The sequence below is a fragment of the Amblyomma americanum genome, chromosome 10 (assembly GCF_052857255.1).
Source record: "Amblyomma americanum isolate KBUSLIRL-KWMA chromosome 10, ASM5285725v1, whole genome shotgun sequence".
Lineage (NCBI taxonomy): Eukaryota > Metazoa > Arthropoda > Arachnida > Ixodida > Ixodidae > Amblyomma > Amblyomma americanum.
Window position 1 is genome coordinate 17,901,282 of NC_135506.1, and position 19,683 is coordinate 17,920,964.

The 19,683-nt window shown below is 48.6% G+C and overlaps 1 protein-coding gene across 3 annotated transcripts; it reads left to right on the forward strand.

Annotated features, from left to right (window-relative positions):
* The first annotated feature begins 1,596 nt into the window (after positions 1 to 1,596).
* Positions 1,597 to 18,271, forward strand: LOC144107125 (neuroglian-like). Of its 3 annotated transcripts, none has more exons than XM_077640115.1 (7): positions 1,597 to 1,750; positions 3,707 to 4,987; positions 8,803 to 9,116; positions 9,777 to 10,020; positions 10,730 to 12,021; positions 12,852 to 13,077; positions 15,949 to 18,271. In XM_077640115.1, exons 2-7 carry the CDS (start codon positions 3,709 to 3,711, stop codon positions 16,593 to 16,595), a joined length of 4,002 nt encoding a protein of 1,333 aa, XP_077496241.1. In that variant the 5' UTR covers positions 1,597 to 1,750; positions 3,707 to 3,708; the 3' UTR covers positions 16,596 to 18,271. The 3 variants fall into 3 exon arrangements, with proteins under 3 accessions (XP_077496241.1, XP_077496239.1, XP_077496240.1); XM_077640113.1 differs by having other exon boundaries at positions 1,605 to 1,821; XM_077640114.1 differs by having other exon boundaries at positions 1,605 to 1,807.
* The last annotated feature ends 1,412 nt before the right edge of the window (positions 18,272 to 19,683 follow it).

Below are 19,683 nucleotides of genomic sequence, written 5' to 3' on the forward strand. Positions count from 1 at the left end.
TTGAGTTGAGGAGTTGAGCTGAAAACCTGTTACTGGGTTCATGTAAACACTACGGAGTCGGGTCCAACGTTTTTAGATCTCTTTCAGTTTGAAAGCTCCGGCGCGCGGAGTGTCGCCTTTCTCTTTCCTGCCGCGCGGTGGCGCTCGCCACACTGTTTGCCCCAACGTTTTTAGATCTAAAAACGTTGGTCGGGTCCGGGAGTCGAGGGAGCGAGTCCACTCAACTCCGCTGCAGGGGGGTGGGTTGACTCGCTCGACCCCAAGGGCAGAAGCATGTAAACAGGATCGAGTCGAAGAGTAGTGTTAGTGGGAGGGGAGATGATAAATGCGAACCTGTTTTTCGCTTGCGGCGCCTTCGAGACAGCGGTGTCGTAGCGCGATCTTGGGGCTGCCACTGCCCTCTCCCGTTGCATGCCCGACGCTTGGTGTCGCTGCAGTTGAACCGGTCTCAACTCGCTAAAATAGAGTTCATGTTAACGCGGAGTCGTCGAGGTGGGCTGACCTTCCTCATCTCGATCCCCTGCTCGACCCGCCGCTGTGGGGTTCATGTAAACGAGGCTATGAAGGACAAGGCGGGGCTATCGATATATTCTACGCGCTCGGTTTCTTCAGAATATTTTTTGCTTGACCGCGTGGATGTCCTCAGCTACAATTTCATAGATCGGGTAAGCGTGACTGACAACCAATTTATTTTCTTATTTCTCACACTAATCGGAGCAAGCAGAAATGCTGGAAATGATGGTTGGCTCACCATTTTTTAATGTCAGTGAGGAGCATATTAGGACATTCCTACAAAAAGTCAAAAGAAGAATTCACCCGGGTGTCAAGAGGAAGAAAATTCACCTTCGCCGGCGCCACTTTCACACTAAGTAAACTTCCATTCTTGTTCATTATTCGGTGGCTCAGTGGTTATGGTGCTCGGCTTCTAACCCTAAAGGCACGGATTCGATCCCGTCAGCGGCGGTCGTATTTCAATGGAGGCGAAATGCTAGAGGCATGTGTACTTCGTGATGTCAGTGCACGTTAAAGAACCCCAGGCGGTCGAAATCATCCGGAGCCCTCCTCATAATCTGAGTCTTTTTGGGACGCTATATTGCATAAATCAATATCGCCCCTTCATGCGGGGTTATAAGCGCAAGTCAACGCAATTGACTAATCGCTCATTCTATATCCTGAGAAATGGCTCTCAGTAGATTTAAAAATCTGACGTGTACACTCGGCACTATAAATCCCTCGCACAAATGATAAAGACGTGCTCTGCGCACTCCCTGATTCTAAACAACTCCGGCCACTCGCCGAGTACTAAAGCGTGAATGGCGCAAAAGTTTCTACTTCGCAAAGACATCTAGGTTGCTTTTTTTTGTCACTGATAACACTGGAAAGGCAAAGCCGCTCATATCGCTTATGGACCGCTGCCTCTTTTTGAATTTTGTAATGTCTGCGCCCTGCGAGGTCGTCCGTCTTGTTTACTGTCGTCCTGCAGAAGCTTGAGTGCAGCGTCCCTCTGCAATCACCGTAAGAGGAGGAGCGCTAGCGAGGTGTAGCATTACAAACTGGTAAGCTCCCCTCAGCCTCACACGTTTCCTTCTCCACCAGGCAGCTTTTTGTTCAAACGGATGCTTGGGCGAGTTGGTACGACATTTTCCTGAAGAACAGCGCGAACTTGGACACGTAGAGAAGGAAGACACACAGACGAGCACAGTCACCAAATTAAGGAGCGGTATGTCTTGAGACGATCGTCGCCGAAGAGGTAAGACCAGCCAGAGACGGCCCCCCTCCATCTGTCCCCGAGGAAACAGTTTGACAAGTAAGAAAGTACAGGTACGGCGAGCTCAGATGCAGCAGTATACGACGTGTCTAAGCTAATCATAACCAAGTATGGATAAAAAATGCACAGGTAATCATACAATGTCGTCCGAAAAAGCAGCGTTAGCCGCATTACTTGGACATTTCACTTTTATATTGATCGCGTTCCCGTTGTGTCTTTGAATTTCACATCGCCATCACTTTCTCGTTCTGGTTTTACGTGGGCTTGTGGTCGTTGCAGAATTCTAAAGGGTAGAGTTGGCTGCATCCCCCAGATGGTGCTTCCGGAGGGTGGCGGCTTCATCCGTACACATCCCAGCTTTTTCGCTGAAAAAAAGGCTATACAGTTAAAGCAGTAAACGAAAAAGCAGGTCGCTAAACGTATAGCCGACTCTTTTAGGGTTGTATAAGAAGACATTTTGACTAGGTTACATTAAGTTTACTGTGTGAACCGTACAGTCCTCTTTCCGCGAAAAAGCTGCGATCTGTGTGTGTGTCAAGCCTGCAACCCAATGCCCCCACCTTCTGGGACACCCTCCGGTTTTGTAATGGGCCTCCTTCAGAGCACCCTCCGATGTTTACACCTACGGGCACTCCCCCGGTAAAATCGCATCTCCCACCAATGCGCCTCCACACGCCTCCACCCATACCCTTCAGGAGTTTCCACAAAACAGAAGTCCTCAGAGCAGCGGAACGAAAAAGGTAAGGCGCGATGAAATTTAAGGAAGCGTTGGGAAGGCGATCAAGGTAAAAGAGGAACGTACGAACAGTGCTACTGACGCACATTTGTCGCATCCCATCGTATGATCAGCTTTGCATTTTTTACTGTGTTAGCAGTACTGTCCTCGGCTAATTAGCCGTGGTCCGTGTTTCTGAAGCCTGCACTTTCGGACGTTTGTATCTGTGTGTGGGTGTGTTCTGGAAGCACCTTCCGGGGGAGGAGCTCCGGGATCCCCCCCCCCCCTTGACCCATTCCGAAATCACCGGCTACTAGCCACCCACCTCCATTCTCCAGAAAGCGCCACCCATAACCCACCCGCTTGCACACTTCCGATGTCTGAATACGTGCACTGATTACATTGTCTATCCTTGCGAAGCCACCCATAAGCCCTCATGCATGTGCTTTTGTTGTCAGTATACGGCGTAAGGCAGCAAAGCGCCAGTTTAAATCCCTGTCGAGGTTTGGGGAAGCGGCGAGCAGATATGAGCAGAACCTCAGCTTTCAAATGTGGGCAACGTTAGCAATGTCCGCGCAGCCCTAGGCAGTCGCGTAATTAGTAAACTAGTTTTTACCTGTGAAAGCAGCAACAGTGCGGGCTATGAGGGGATAATGAAGAGGCGTTATGTAAGATCGTACTAAGACATGAAGGTAACCCTCAGACTGGAGGATCATGGCCAGCTGGTGGGCAAGGGCCGCTCAAGTAAACCGCACCTATGAGGCACGTTGAAAACTGGCTCCTTTATGAATACTTCTATATATCAGAGGGTTCCCGTATATATATATATATATATATATATATATATATATATATATATATATATATATATATATATATATATATATATATATATATATATATATATATATATACAGATATCGTGGATGGCTCCTGTACAAATATAACAACATAGTGGAGGGCTGTTGTATAAATATACATACCGATATAATGGAGGACTCCGAATTAATATCAGTCACGTGCAGGGTTCCTGAGAGAGCCGCGAAATCTCGCTGCGAGTGAGTCCTTGCATTTTGCTTCCATGGAAGTGCGGTCATTGCGGCCGGGAGTTAAAGCCGCGAACTTCGTTGTCTGCCTCCGAACAGCAACAGACCTTTGCGGCGGACCTTTGATGCCAGAGTTTCTACACATCAATGGGTAACAAGACATGATCTGACACGCAGGAATGACGCTTGAACCAGTGCGGCCGCTGCCACTCCTGGTGCTTGCTGCAGCAACTGTAGCCAGTACTTTGCAGCCCTCGCCGCCCACCATGGTGAAACAACCGGCACTCGAAGTACTGTACACGGTGCCTCTCTCACACGATGAATTGGACAAACCCTTCCTCTTGGAGTGCGAGGCCGAGGGAAAACCCATACCCGTTTACAAGTGGACAAAAAACGGCCGGGCGTTTAACCACGTCCACTTCGACGACCGCATCACTCAGCAGCCAGGCCGGGGCTCGCTCGTCTTCATCAACCCCCATGACGATGACGAAGGACTCTACCAATGCCACGCGAAGAACGTGTACGGCACGTCTATGTCCAACGCTGTCTGGGTTCGCAAGGCCAAGATGGGCGAGGTCGCCGACCCTCTACCTAGGGTGGCCCGTGCCTTGGAGGGTGCCCCATTGTCGCTGGAATGTGAGCCGCCCGTGGGAGGATATCCGCCCCCTCTACTTTTCTGGGTTGTTCTTCACGCGAGCGGTGCGCTGCGAAGCATCAATTCTTCGAATCTCGTGGTCGATCCGGAAGGTAGACTGCACTTCTCGAGCGTGGGGTTGGACGACCAGCTCTCGGATGCCGTGTACGCTTGCGTAGCATCATCGAATGTCCGGCGTGAGTACAAAATCGTCAGCAAGGTCCAGCTGCAAGTAGATCCTCTGCCCAGTGCAGGAAATGCGGTACTTGCCCCAGTCCAGCAATACGCGTCATCCTCTAACCTAACCGCACTCCGAGGCCACAATCTCAAGCTGCACTGCATCTACGGCGGTATGCCACTGCCGCAGATCACCTGGAGCAAGCGGGGCACAGACATTCTTACATCACCAGAACGCTTCGACTACGACAATGCCAACAAGACGCTGGAGATCAAGTCGGTGGGCTTCGAGGACAAAGGCACTTACGAGTGCCACGCAAGCAACGGGGTGGGTGCTGACCAGAAGCACACCATAGACGTCAAGGTGGAGGCAGCGCCGTATTGGCTGCATGTGCCGAACAACACAGTCGCGGCTGAAGAGGACAGCGTCCAGTTCGAATGTGCCACCGCGGGTGTACCCGAGCCCGAGTTGCAGTGGTTCGTCAACGGTGTGCCCATCGAGAGGGCGGAGCCTAACGCGCGACGTAAGGTCGAAGGGTCCGTGCTCAATATCGAGGCGCTCACTAAGAACGACACGGCTGTCTACCAGTGCAACGCTTCCAACCCTCACGGCTATGCCTTCCGGGACTTCTACCTTCACGTTGCCGGTGAGTCATGGATAAACTTTAATTGCTTCTATTAACGCAGGTTGCATTTAAGGGTTATTCCCCGATTTTCTTCTCCTTGTATTTGGAAAAGAAATTTAAGAAAGTGTCCTAATTGTGAGCCCTCATCATAAATCAAACAAATGCACATAGGAAAGCTTATTTGGTTCTTCCGCGCACGGCAATGTTACCTTTATCTAAAGATTAAAATCTGAAATCCACTATCTGCACTTTTTTTGGCACCTTTGGGCCACCAGATGCGAAGTGCATTCCAAAGTCTTTGACCAGAAAGCTTTCGGAGTGTCGACACTTGGAAACAACATAACAGATGGAAGATATCTAACTAGTCATTCGCTGCTGATATCTCCGTGAATGTCAAACATCTACTCGCGTGAAGATGTTTGTTTTATGGTTTATAGGGGTTTAACGTCCCAAAGCAACTCAGGCTACGGGGGGCGCCGCAGTGAATGGCTCCGGAGATTTCGACCATCTGGGGTTCTTTAACGTGCACTGACATCGCGCGGTACACGGGCCTCTAGAATTTCGCCTCCATCGAAATTCGACCACCGCGGCCGGGATCGAACCCGCGTCTTTCGGGTCAGCAGCCGAGCGCCACAACCACTTAGCCACCGCGGCGGCCGCTGCATGAAGATGTAACTCTGCGCTTGTATATTATAAGTTCTTTATTTTTACATGACAATTAATACGACGTGGTAATAGCAAAATTGTGTGCTTCTGGCCGTTGTGGAGCTTTTCCATCATAATTACTTGATCCATCATCGTCATTATCATTGCCAGAGGGAGTGCGAACGAACGGAGTGCATTCTTAAGCTGGCAGAGTTTTGTTTTTTGACAGCTTTATCTGTTCTTCTGCGCGCGTTACAGCGCACGAAAAAATTAACAGGAAAGAGGAAAAGCATGCATATGGCCCGAATTTAACGACAGTTGTGCTATCGCTGCCACTTGACCAGGCGCAGTAATAGTCGCAATAATGTAACGGGGGCTTAGGTCAGCGCTGAGGCGGCGGCGAAACCACGGCGGCGACTGAGTCTGGTCTGTCCAGGTCAGCAGGCTCTCACTCTAGGCGATGGCAGTGCGGCTAGGATAATGCCTTTCTACTTCACAGCAAATAAACCTTCATGTCATTCAAACTGAACAGACTTATATAAGACACTTCAAACTGAGCACTTAATCTGAACAAACTTGTGGACTTTAACTGTAAACGGAGTTTCGCACCAACGTCTGAGACGTCATCAAATAAAAAAAGGTAAATATTAGTAATAGTAGACCTAGGTACAAAGTATGAAGCAATCTACAATGAAAGAGATCGGAAAGTGAGCGTTTTATCACCGTTATTCTTTTCTTTTCCCGAAGTAGTTTGCCTTTGGATGCATGATTCCATTGGTGGCTTTTTGAGTTTGATACAGGAATAAAACCAAATTCTTTTCTTGAACGTGTAATCTTCGATTCCGCATTGCTCGCACGTGTACATAAAGATCTGTTCTTGGTCGCAGTCCATATCACCGATGAACAATTGCTCATTTCCATGTGCTTTGTCACCGCCGTTTAGGACGTTTTCATCCAACTGCGAACAACGCTCTTGCTTTCGCCCTATAGATAGGACAGTACGCAACGCGTTGCACTCCTCGCCCTATCTCCGAGGTTCCAATAACAGATGTTTCACACTTGACCTCGAGGGTATACCACACGCTTCATTTTAACTATAGCGTGTACTATAGGAGACAAGGAGTTTCCAGGATGCGCAAATGACGATCTTGGCTTATAGATGCAAAGTGTGTCACTGTTCGGATGATTTTTCTAGCACATTTTAGAGAACCCCAAGCCATATATTAATTGGTTTTTTGGGGAAAGGAAATGGCGCAGTATCTGTCTCATATATCGTTGGACACCTGAACCGCGCCGTAAGGGAAGGGATAAGGGAGGGAGTGAAAGAGGGAAGGAAGAAGGAGGTGCCGTAGTGGAGGGCTCCGGAATAATTTAGACCACCTGGGGATCTTTAACGTGCACTGACATCGCACAGCACACGGGCGCCTTAGCGTTATTCCTCCATAAAAACGCAACCGCCGCGGTCGGGTTCGAACCCGGGAACTCCGGATCAGTAGTCGAGCGCCCTAACCACTGAGCCACCGCGGCGAGTGAAACCCCAGCCCAAAGCTCATCTTCGAAGATGCGGTCTCCAGCTACCAGCTGATAACAAAGCTATATGATTTCTTTGACGTTCATGTGTACTGGTGACTTCTCTCCCCGCTAGTACAATGAGGCAGACCGCCATTTACAAGCCACTTTTTACAGCTGCCACGAGCAAAGGGTACGTGAATGGCATTTACTGGAGAATGTATACTCTCGAACGATGAATACAGGTGTAGCACTTCCATGCTTAACATACCGCTGTATTAAATACAGGGTCTCTATGCCATAAGGTGTCCATTTTCCATTGTACATTTAGCGTACATTTCACCATATGTCATTCGTCACTCGATAAACACGCGGCTTTCAAGCGTCTGTGGGAAGCAACCCGGCCTGTGGGTGGCTTGCAACAGGGCCTCAACATTGGCTGCCATTGGCTGCGATATGCAGCCAATGGTGAGGTCCAGTCACCAACCAGCGAATAGTCGAGTCTTTTCATACAGGCGCTTGAAAGCCGCGAGTACATCTGAGTGACCAATGAGAGAGGACTAAATGGACTAAATGGAATGGACAATAGAAAATGGACAGCTTATAGACTACTGTCAAGGCCGCTGTGCCTGCCTTTCAGTGGAGGTGAAATCCCCAAGACGTCCATGTGCCGTTGTGCCACGCGATGTCAGCGCGTGCTAAGGAACCCCGAGTGGTCGAAATGTTTCCACAACTCTCCACACTCCACCACCCAAAGATTTGAAAGCTGGCACTGCAAGAGGGGCACTCCAAATGAAGCCAGGGGCTGATCGCATACCACGATATATTACTAGTATTACAAATTAACGAGAAGGAAAAGCCCACAGCCAGACAAGTCCTTAACGAAAGAAGAAGAAACCATCCTGAGACGGCTGCAGAAAAATACATACCCTCACCTTAGTTTAATGCGCAAAATATATTCAGAGTTATATTAGAGCGCATGTCCATGCCCGTGCGGCAGCAGTCCCTGATTTAACCTTTGTCCAAATTCAGTTATTACCGCAACCTTTTTCTTCTTTCACTTCTCTCCTCCCTTCCCTCACGATGCGGTTGAGGTGTCCATCGAAAAGTAGACAGTTACTGCGCTTTTCCTTCCCTCAAAACCGTTTTTAAGCCTAATAGAGTCAAAAGTGTGCGTAGTTGGGCTAGGCAGAACAGTCGAGCCTCGTTATGACAAAACGGTTTGTAACGAAATAATGCATATAACGAACGAATGATGATTCCCCTTGGAAGCTCGGCAAACACGGGCTACAGCGAAGCTACGGCAGCAACGAAGTAATCGCCGGGCCCCTTCAACTTCGTTATAACGAGGTTCGACATTAACGACGAGGATTAAATCTGGCAATGAGACCACTTTATTTTTGATTTTCCTTCTGTTTTTCCTTCGTGTCAGCTGCAAAGGTTCTTTGCTGTGAATCAGCGCTCCGTCTACGCACCTTTTCTGCCGTCTTGGTTTGCTATTATGGCTTCGTTATTTTATAGGTGCTTGAAAAAGCGTTATGGGGCAGTAGGTGCCAGTAAAGTGGCGGTGTCAGAGACTAATTTATACTTTCAGCCCTACTGCTCCAACTCTTGAGACATGTCGTGGAGGTTCTGAATATTACGGCGTTAATTTCATCTGGTTATCTTGGATATTACTACAGCGCTACCGCCCTTCATCGTGGAGGCGCCCCCACAGTTGACGCAGTCAGCGGAGGCGTCGCACGTGACGCTGCGGTGCCGCGTCCTCGGGTCGCCGCGACCAGTGGTGAAATGGAAGAAAGACGACCAGGAGCTGACTGAAGGAGGGCGCCACCACATCCTGGATTCGGGAGATCTGAGAATCGACACTGTGCTACTTAGCGACCGGGGCAGGTACACTTGCGACGCCTACAACAGGTTTGGGAATGCTGCGGCTGACGGCTTGCTAGAGGTCAAACAGAGGACGCGAATCATCCAGCCGCCTGAGGACTACGAGGTGATTTAAAGCATCTTACTTTTTTTCCATAATTTCCATGCGTCTTTAAAGAGACCCTGAAATGATTTTGATGGTCATATTCTAGTGCAACAGATCTGTAAAGATGGTATTTGTCGGTGTTCGAGTCATTTTGAAAGCTCTCCGTGTACCCAATAATTTAGAAATAATTGAAAAAAATCGCTGCTCGCAGTAGCTCGCAACCAATTAGGGCGACACACCTGACCGCACACCTACTTCCCCGATGACGTCAGTGGGCATACAGGGCGAGCTTGAAGGCTGCTGCCTCTGCCCACTTACGTCATCGGGGCAGGGGACTCGCAGTATGGTGTGCAGCCCTAAGCGGTTGCGAGCTACTGCCAGCAGAGATTTTTAAGAATTATTTCTCAATTACAAGGTGCCCGCAGAGATTTCAAATTTGACTCGAATACCCGCAGGGACCACCTCTTCGGTGATAAATATAGGCGTCTTCTTCGGACAAAACTAGAAATTTGAAAAAATGTCTTCCACTTGTAGTCTGAGGGGAATATACCCATGACACGATGAGAACTGACGCCATTACTTCGGTTTTTGTTATTGGCGTCTAATACAGCGGTGGTCGCCGAAAACTGGCATGTAAAACTGTTGCTACTAAATTCTAGCATGGACTCGTTGGTTGCGCAGGCTGCGGTCGGCAAGGCTGCGAAGTTCCAATGCCGTGCCATGGCGGACCCGACCCTGGAGCTGGCCGTCGGATGGCTTTTCAGCGGCCAGTCCATAGACTTCGAGGCCGATCCTCGATTGGTGTTGGCGAACGACAACACGCTCATCATCACCAGGGTCACGGTGCTCGACTCGGGCGTCTACACATGCGTGGCAAATACCGAGCTGGACAGCGACCGCGCGCAGGCCACGCTTATCGTACAAGGTGTATGCCAAGTTGTATTCCATCATCAGCCTAACCATACACACTGCAGGACATAGGCCTAGCTCTTTCATACTCCTCCAATGCACTGTGCCAGCTGCGGCCAACTAGTCCCCACAAACTTCCTAATCTCAACCGCCCACCTCACTATAAGTCGGCTCTGCTACGCTTGCCTTGTCTTTGAATCCACTCCGCTACTATTAAAGACCACCGGTTACCTGAGTTTCGCATTACATGCCCTGATGTATTTAGCTTCTATTTTACTGCGACAACTATGCATGACACATTCGGCAAAGTCATGGCGTCGTTGGTGACGGCGTCCGCGCACCGGCAGGTGATGGATTGCCTAATATAATAGATAAGGCGAGTTTCCGGTCTAACAAATACAACGAGCCCTGTCTGTGCGTGACGCCTATCTTACATCTTTACAGCCAAATACCACCCCCAGTCCCCACCCACATATTCCACCTTAAATATTTGCCCAATCACATTCTCCCCCTCTCTATTGGATCCTGCAGTTTCATGTATTCTTCCACACTTTGAAATTCCAGAAATCTAAGCCTGCTGTGTGTCAAGGCAGACAGTTTCGAATGCATTTTGATACACTCTCCTAGCCCCCAGAAATTCCTTCCGCACATTCATCGTTTTATCTGACAAGTGGAAATAGTCTTGATGCTTTTTTTTTCATCGAGCGCTCTGTCTGCTCTTTCAGATGTGCCCCAAGCACCGGAGGTGAAACGCGTGGTGTGCGAGAGAAGAACGGCTCTCTTGGAATGGAAGCCCAGAGGTGACGGTGGGTCACCCATCCTGTCCTACATTATCCAGTACAACACATCGTTCAGTCACGAAGAGTGGGAGAATGCCATCGCGAACATTCCAGCGACCGACACAGCGTTCCGGTTGTCGCTGAGCCCGTGGACAAACTGCACGTTCCGAGTAGTGGCCCGCAACAAGATCGGTCTCTCAGCGCCTTCTGATCCATCGTCGACGATGTGCACGACACCCGAGGACGTACCGTACAGGAATCCTGACAGTGTCGTCGGTTGCGGAGACCGCCCAGACAACCTGGTCATCAAGTGGAAGCCAATGCCTCTGATTGATCACAACGCACCAGGCTTCTTCTACAAGGTGCTCTGGAAGCGTCACGAACCCCCAGGTAATACGTGGCACTCGCAAATCGTAGAGGACTGGACGCAGAACATGCACGTTGTCAAGGGTCTCCCCCCATTCACTGCGTACAGGATCAGGGTCGAAGCATACAATCGCATGGGACAGGCACTGACGCTCGCCACCGAAGTGATCGGCTACTCGGGAGAAGACGCGCCTCTTGAGAAGCCCAAGGACTTCAAGCTGATTCAAGTGATTGGCCCACGGTCAGCGGAGCTCTCGTGGAGTCCTGTTAGCGCGGAGTCGGTACGGGGTCACTTTCGTGGCTACAAGGTCCAAACGTGGACGCCCGAGGAAGGCGAAGGATTGCTGCGAGAGGTGGTGGTGGCGGCCGACAAAACGACAGCGCAGCTAAATGTCCTCCGCCCTTACGCACGCAACGTGGTCCGCGTCCTTGCGTTCAACAACAAGTACAACGGGCCACCATCGGAGACCGTCGAGTTCACGACGCCCGAGGACACACCCGGGCCTGTCGATGCCCTTGAAGGCATCTCGATGGGCTCAACAGGTCTTTACTTGACTTGGAAGCAGCCGCAGCAACCGAATGGCGTGCTGACGGGCTACCACATCTACTACCAGGAAATCAGAGGCACTTCACTGGAACCCGAGAGGCAGCGACTGCCTCCGGTGCGTGATCCGCTCCAGACGAAAGCCAGGCTAACGGGCCTCAGGCCTAACACCGTGTACCGAATAACTGTGCGGGCGGCTACAGCGCTGGGACCGGGTGAACGCTACTATATCGAGCTGCGGACGGGTGACCATTCGGAGCGCGTGCCGGACGTACCGAACTTCAAGTGGGCGCACATTCCGGACAGTGGTGGCAATGCGAGCATCAAGGTAAGGCGCCGTTCAAGCGACGAGTTTAATTTTGCACTCTTCTACGGGGGAGCCGCGGAGAGCGCACATTAACACTTGAGGATAAGTTCAGATCTGCACTATACTATAAGCCCGATGCCTAGCTCAATAACTTCTATTATTTCAGGCAATTGGCACCAACTGCAGCCTTCCGGAGCACTCCGATCTATTCGGTTTCCGGTTGTAGCATCTAGTTCGCACCTGAACCTAGATAAAGTGGTGGTTATAAAGTTAAGAAACAAAGACCGCGGAATGGAGAACAAAGTGGTGCTCAATCATACATCCTGCCAGAGTATCAGGAAAAAATCTGTTCAAACTGGACGCGTGATCAGCACATAAAGAACCGTTTGTCTCTCAGAATTGAAGACCGAGTTATCTGCAGCAATGGTCCTACATTGGCTAGTTATTTATCATACATCCCCTTGACACGGCGAGTAATGCTCTGGATTCAGGAGACGTGATGGCACACGAGAGGAAGAAATACACAAGACAGACGCATGACAGGAGAAAAGGGCACTCGGAAGGACACCAGACACAGACAGGGGGAAAAAGAAAAGGGGACAAGACATGATTCGTATTGTCTTCGGTCTTGTGCATTTTCTCTGCTCGTGTGTCTTCACGTTGTCGCAGTGAAGCGCATGGGCAGCCATATCAAACTGGAAAAGCGAACTCCAGGAGTTGGGAAGCATAGCCAGAGGCATTTTCCCAGCAATGCGTATGACTGAATTGCTTGCTTGTAACGCGACAGTTGCCGCCCTCATGGTGGCGATGAACAGTACTAGACGAGACGATGCGAGCGCGTGGACTTTCAGGTGACGTGGCTGCCGTCGATGAGTGGCCATTCGGGAAACGCCTTCTACGTCCAATACCGGCATCACAGTGACGAGGAGTGGCTGACCACCCCTCTGGAGCCAAACGAGGACAGCATCCTGCTGGAGGGCTTGGAAGCGGGCACCCTCTACGAGTTGCGGGTCGTCACCACAGATGGCGGACTCGAACGCGCTTCGGACATCGAGGAGGTCCAGACAGGAGGCCTCGGTCAGTTTACCCCGTTGCGTCTATATTACATTAAAGGAATACCGACAGCAGTGAAGAGATGGCCTGCATCGATAGGGCATTGCATCCTTCTCACAAAGAGAACACTCACACAAAAAAAAAGAACGGAGCTTTAATGCGCTAGAAGCAACCAGAAAACAGAATGCACGTGGCGCCATCTGTGGCCGATTTCGCTAGTAAAATGCGTGCCTGAACTGTTCCTCAGGGTTCACATCCCGGAGGCTACGCAACGCCGCTATTCGCTTCACAGCGGTGGCAGCCCGTCCTTTTCAGTGCGGACGTCTAGAGTGTGAATCGACTGGTTTGGTTTATTAGGTTTTAACGTCCCAAAGCGACTTGGGCTAAGAGGGACGCCGTAGTGAAGGGCTCCAGAAATTTCAACCACTTGGGGTTCTTTAAAGCGCAGTGACGTCGCACAGCACACGGGCCTCTAGAATTTCGCCTTTATAGAAATTCCGCCGCCGCGGCCGGGATCGAACCCGCGTCTTTCGGGTTAGCAGCTGAGCGCCGTAACTACTGAGCCACCGCGGTGGGTAGTGTGAATCGACTGGCGGAGAGTTTTTTAATCCAATTTTCTCGCATATGTATGCGTCTTTTGTGGCCGGACGAACATGCGGAGAGTGTTTTTACTGAGAACAATAATTAGATGGAGTTGTCCTCAGTTTACTTTAACAAACGTGACTGCCGCTGCTGCGGTAGTTGACTAAGGAGTTTCTGTGCTTCCAGAAACATTTCTAAACAAATCGCGTCGATATATGGAGCAGTCTACCAGCAAGTTTGATTGCAGCAATGGCTATTAAATTCTCTACCAGCGAACGCTTTTGAAAAACCTGCTGCCGTACGGTAAAGCCACGAAACTTAAACGCCCTCTCTAGCGGATGTTTTGAGCGAAGCCCGCCTATAATCTTTAGGTAAGCTTCTTGATTTAAGGGCGCCTTTTGCAGGCACAGTAACATAATTTGTGACGGACGTCAGGAAACATTATGAATCGTTTGAACGATAAGTTAGTTAACTAAATTATAATTATTAGCTTTAGCTATTGCATTTAGGCTCGTGGTTGTAATTAGAAACTTGTAGCTAGCCGTAAGTTATAGCAATACAACTTTTTATCATTCGAACACGTGACTGCACTAGGTGCTGTGGCGACACGAATTTTGGACAGTCCACGTGTCACGCGACAGCCGCGTGCCTTTGGAGCGCACACAGGGACCTACCAGCACAAAACCTGAAAGGACGGCCTGGCAACTACAAAGACATCAGCAACGTCTCTTGCAAGCGCAGTGCGTGGATGTTCCTCGGTACGATAATTAAACGGTGGTACAGTATGGAACTATAAGACCAGAGCAGGCCTATCGAAAAACCTTTCCAGCGATAGCCGAAAGGAGCACACATTACAGTCGTTTAAAAGTCAATGAGGAAAACTTCGTGCAATTTATGGTATTAGTGAAAATTGTTTCCATCGCTCCGACTGGCTACTTTGACGCCTATCTGGCAGCAAAAAACGCATTTATTCATGAGAAAAATTGCTTTTAAGAAACTTCCCGCTACTTGATCCAAATTAGTGACGTCAAACCCAAAAAGAACTGCCCCGCCGCGGTGGCTCAGTGGTTGGGGCGCTCGACTACTGATCCGGAGTTCCCGGGTTCGAACCCGACCGCGGCGGCTGCGTTTTTATGGAGGAAAAACGCTAAGGCGCCCGTGTGCTGTGCGATGTCAGTGCACGTTAAAGATCCCCAGGTGGTCGAAATTATTCCGGAGCCCTCCACTACGGCACCTCCTTCTTCCTTTCCTCTTTCACTCCCTCCCTTATCCCTTCCCTTACGGCGCGGTTCAGGTGTCCAACGATATATGAGACAGATACTGCGCCATTTCCTTTCCTCCAAAACCAATTATTATTAACCTCGTGATCGCTCTTTGCAACTGAATGGTCGGCAAGCTTGGCCTCAGGGTTGGCGGGTTTTTTTGCCCTGACGCACCTGAGGAACATGTCCCGATGCACCGATCATTGTTCGCAAAAATTGCCCGTTTTGGCGACACTGCTGATTCATTTTTTACCGTTTCCAACTAATAAAAGCCCCTGGTTCGACGAGAAATTGAAATCGGCAAGTGCCGCGGCGGCTGCGTATTTATGGAGGCAAAACACTAAGGCGCCCGTGTGCTGAGCGATGTCAGTGCACGTTAAAGATCCCAAGGTGGTCGAAATTATTCCGGAGCCCTCCACTACGGCACCTCTTTCTTCCTTTCTTCTTTCACTCCCTCCTTTATCCCTTCCCTTACGGAGCGGTTCAGGTGTCCATCGCTATATGAGGCAGATATACTGCACCATTTCCTTTCCCCAAACAAACCAATTATTATTATTATTATAAGTGAACTTTGCAGCAGCTATAAGTCAAATAAGCTAATGAGAGGTGTAATGATTCGTACTGTGAATCATGGAGCAGCCGCCGCGGTGGCTCAGTGGTAATGGTGCTCTGCTGATGACCCTAAAGACGCCGGTTTGATCCCGGCCGCGACGGTCTCATTTCGATGGAGACAAAAGGCAAGAGGCCTCTGTACTGTGCAGTGCCAGTGCACGTTAAAGAATCACAGGTGGTAGAAATTAACCGGAGCCCTCCACTAGGGCGTCCCTCATAACGGAAATCACTTAGGAACATTAAGCTCCATGAAATCAAAAATCAATTATCATTTGAAGCCGCACATTTTCTTCGATGCAGGCACGCGCGGTATAGTAGCGCGCGCTGCGCATTAGAACAGATACGTGTAGAGTCGCGCCACTGCTAAGCAAGTAATTTCACACGCTCCGGTGACGACTGTCTTAGGTACTCCTATGTTGTAAATCGTTGTCCTGTGCAGATGTCCCTGGTGAGCCACAGATCACGGTCACACGGTGCGATGGCCTCGAAGCTCTCGTGCAGTGGAAAGCGCCGGAAGAAGACAGCAGGGCTCCCATCCTGTCCTACACTCTCCAGTACAGCACCTCCTTCAGCCCCGATAACTGGGAGAACGCCGCCGTGGACATTCCTCCTACGGACACTGAGCTTAGTTTGCCGCTGAGTCCCTGGGCCAACTACACGTTTCGAGCAATAGCACATAACAAGGTCGGCCCCTCAGTACCCTCTGGACCATCTTCGACGTGCAGGACACCCGAGGACGTGCCTCACAGAAACCCAGACCGGGTGGAGGTCAGCAGGGACCGCTCCCAAAACATGGTCATCACTTGGACGCCGATGCTTCCCATCGAGCACAATGCGCCGGGGTTCTTCTACAAGGTCCTCTGGAAGCGTGAGGATCTTCGAAGTGCCACTTGGAACTCGCATGTCGTCGAAGACTGGACGATTAACATGCACGTTGTGCGCGTTGCGCCTTTGTCGAAGGCGTATCGCATAAGGATCGAAGCCCAAAACCACAGGGGACCTGCGCGTATGCCTCCCATCGAAGTGATTGGCTCTACCGAGAACTCCAGTGTCGTGCAGACGATTGGCCAAGATCTTAAAAAATAAGTCTTGAATGTGCAGGTTTCTCTAATATGAAATAGGAGATGCGAGTTAGCTCGAAAGCACGTGTTCTGTAGCTTTGTATGCACTAAAGTTGGAAAGAAGTTTCGTGTATTATAGTCCAGGAGCAAAATTATTCAGAAAAATTCTCAGAGATCAAAGTACATAGTGTTGGCAATGCCATAGCCTTAGGAGCTGTTGATGCCTATACAGGAAGCGAAGTCAGTTCTGATCTACTGACGTCACTTCTATCAGCCAATGACCGAATTTCATGACCAATGACACATTTTTTTTTCTCATATGAGGCTTCTAATGTTGTCGCATTAAAACAGAAAAAGTGCGCTTATTGCTTTACAGAGGGCAAAACGCTCGTCTAGAATACGTTCTTGGCGTGTTTCGGGCTGAGCACGCGATGTCTAGCGACAACATTTGGTTAAAAATTGTCTGGATACAAGCATGTGAAGTTAAACTCATAGGATTTCATCGTCATTTTTTGCCTCCCCGCATCGTCGCAGCGACTTTGGTAGCTGCGGAGCACACAGTTCGGTCGTTCTAGACATGTGTTTTGCCCTGTGCACTTATAGTAGTAGATATGCGTTACCAAATTAACAGAACCCAGTTCGTGGAATTAGATGGCGCCAAATCAGACGTCCTGGGAGTGCCCTCGGGAGTCCCTCAGGGGTCTGTGCTTGGTCCCTTGTTATTTTTATGCTACGTCAATGATAATGCAGTATCTATTTCGCCCCCTGTTAAAGTCCGGCTTTTTGCGGATGATTGTTTAATTTACTCTGTCATTTCAAACCAAGAAGACCAGTTACTATTAAATTCGGCATTGAGCACTATCAACCAATGGTGCACATTATCCAGAATGGAAATCAATTATGCAAAAACTTCATTGCTTACAATTTCCAATAAAACGAAAAAAAATTTCTTTTGATTATGAAATAAACGGGCACTATATAACTCGAGTCGACCATTTCAGATATCTAGGCGTCACTATAACTTCAAATCTAAACTGGCATACACACATCAATAACATATGCTCAAAGGCCGAAACAAAATTGTGGTTCATAAGAAGAAAACTGAAGCTTGCTTCCACAAAAGCAAAACTAACAGCTTATCTCGCACTGGTACGACCGACACTGGAATATGCAAGCGTAATATGGGACCCACATCAGAAAAACCAAATTGACAGGATCGAAAAAGTTCAGCGAAGGGCGGCTCGATTCATTCTGTCCAAATACAGATCTACAGATTCAGTGACTGACATGCTTCATGAACTAAACTTGCCTCAACTTTCAAAGCGAAGGAAAGTTGCCAGGCTGAAAATGTTTTATCTGCTATATACTAACCACTTCAACTTGAACATAAGCGTTTACATGACACAGCGTTCCTCTAGAGCTGTGAGATCTTCTCAAAAAGATCAGGTCACACCCATGACGGCCCGAATCAATTCATTTAAATACTCCTTCTTCCCCAGAACCATAGATGAATGGAATTCCTTGCCCCAGGACCTTTTACAAGCAGACAATCTACACCAATTTGAAACTTATCTGTCCCGTTATTCAAGCCTATAGAAGCCATTTGTCTTTGCTGTCAATCATTATGTTCTTCACCTGCGGTTCCGATCCTCGGTGGTCTGAAACTGAGTGTATTATTTTGAACATTAACCTACACCAGGCACTTGTGGCTTTATCTGCTAGCAAAATAATTGATGATTTTTAGTTGTATAAATTTTGTACTTGTGGCTTTGTGTACTTGTGGCTGTGTGTACGTATTCAATTGTATGCATCCACCCTGTAACGGCCTTACGGCTGAAAGTATCAATAAATAAATAAATAAACAAATAAACAAATAAATAAATAAATAAATAAATAAATAAATAAATAAATAAATTTTGTGCACTGCCATCTCCGCAGGGTGTAACAAGCGCTACATATGAACTTTTGTGCACATTTAAAATTGCATTTTTATTGCATTAGTTATTTTTATTTTTGGATTTTCTATTTGTTCAAGGCGTGAAATTCTCATGTAACGTTCTCCATCGTGTTTACGTCGCATGTTTGTCGACTTGTGTAGTTTTTTTTCGTTTTGATTTGATTTTGCGTTTTAGTTGTAATCGTGTGGCTGTGTGCCGCTCGTTTAAGCTGTTTATATATGTCGAGGGGAGTTGACGGCTGACAATCTGCTTGCTTGTTTCTTTCCCCTCAGCCTCCTCACTCCTTGGAAATGAAATAAAAAAATAAAGAAAGGAGGAAACAGTAATCATTTGTTCGATGCTCATGATATGCTCCCTCTATATTGGAACTACGTAGATAAAGCGTTTGTAACTCATTAAGAGAGAGAGAGAGAGCGTGAGAAGCTCTTCAATTGGAGAACAGAGAATTTAGCCAATGTCTAAATCCGCTGGCTTGCTATCTCTGCGTGGGGAAGGAAGCGAGGAAAAGAACTGTGGGCCTCCTTTGTTTGTACTAAGAATAAGGAAACAATGGCCATGGGTAGCCTTGATTTGCACAACGAACCCAACACTTCTCTCACGGACTACACTCCTGCGAATAATTAAGGACCCTAGCAGTAAAAGTTACAAAAAAAACTGTTAAGTCATTAGTTTGCCAGACTGCTAGCTAGCACGTATTAGCTGTATTCCGATGTATACACCGCTGACAATGTTATACCAAAAAAAAGCCCTCTTCTAACTCAAAAAGCCTTTTTTTTTTATGGAGAAAGTCTTGGGCGAAACATCCTGTGCAGTTCTTATGGATCCAGCAGACGGAGTACTTTCTTTTCGCCGCGGAGATCACACTGTTGCATGCGCAGTTGCCATAATTAAGGAGCCGCTTCGTGACCGCATGGTGCTATTGATTTTGGATGCAGCTTTCTTCAAGCATCGTCTACATTACGCAGAAAGCAGTTATGCGCTAGTTTCAGCTCGTGCCGTACTAGTAATACCAGCGAGAGTAAATTGACATGTTAGCGGGTGTAATAATGAGGGAGCTTAATGTTCCCACGAGAAAACCAAGCGTGTGCTTGTTGTTTCATGTAAACACCTGCGGAACACTCAGTTACGACATGCTCTGTGCTTACCGCACGCGCA

Coding starts and splice junctions, on each gene's coding strand:
- LOC144107125 (XM_077640115.1), top strand. CDS start 3,709: ATGACGCTTGAACCAGTGCGGCCGCTGCCACTCCTGGTGCTTGCTGCA. Junction 4,988..8,802: donor CTTCTACCTTCACGTTGCCG/GTGAGTCATGGA, acceptor ATATTACTACAG/CGCTACCGCCCTTCATCGTG. Junction 10,021..10,729: donor GGCCACGCTTATCGTACAAG/GTGTATGCCAAG, acceptor CTGCTCTTTCAG/ATGTGCCCCAAGCACCGGAG.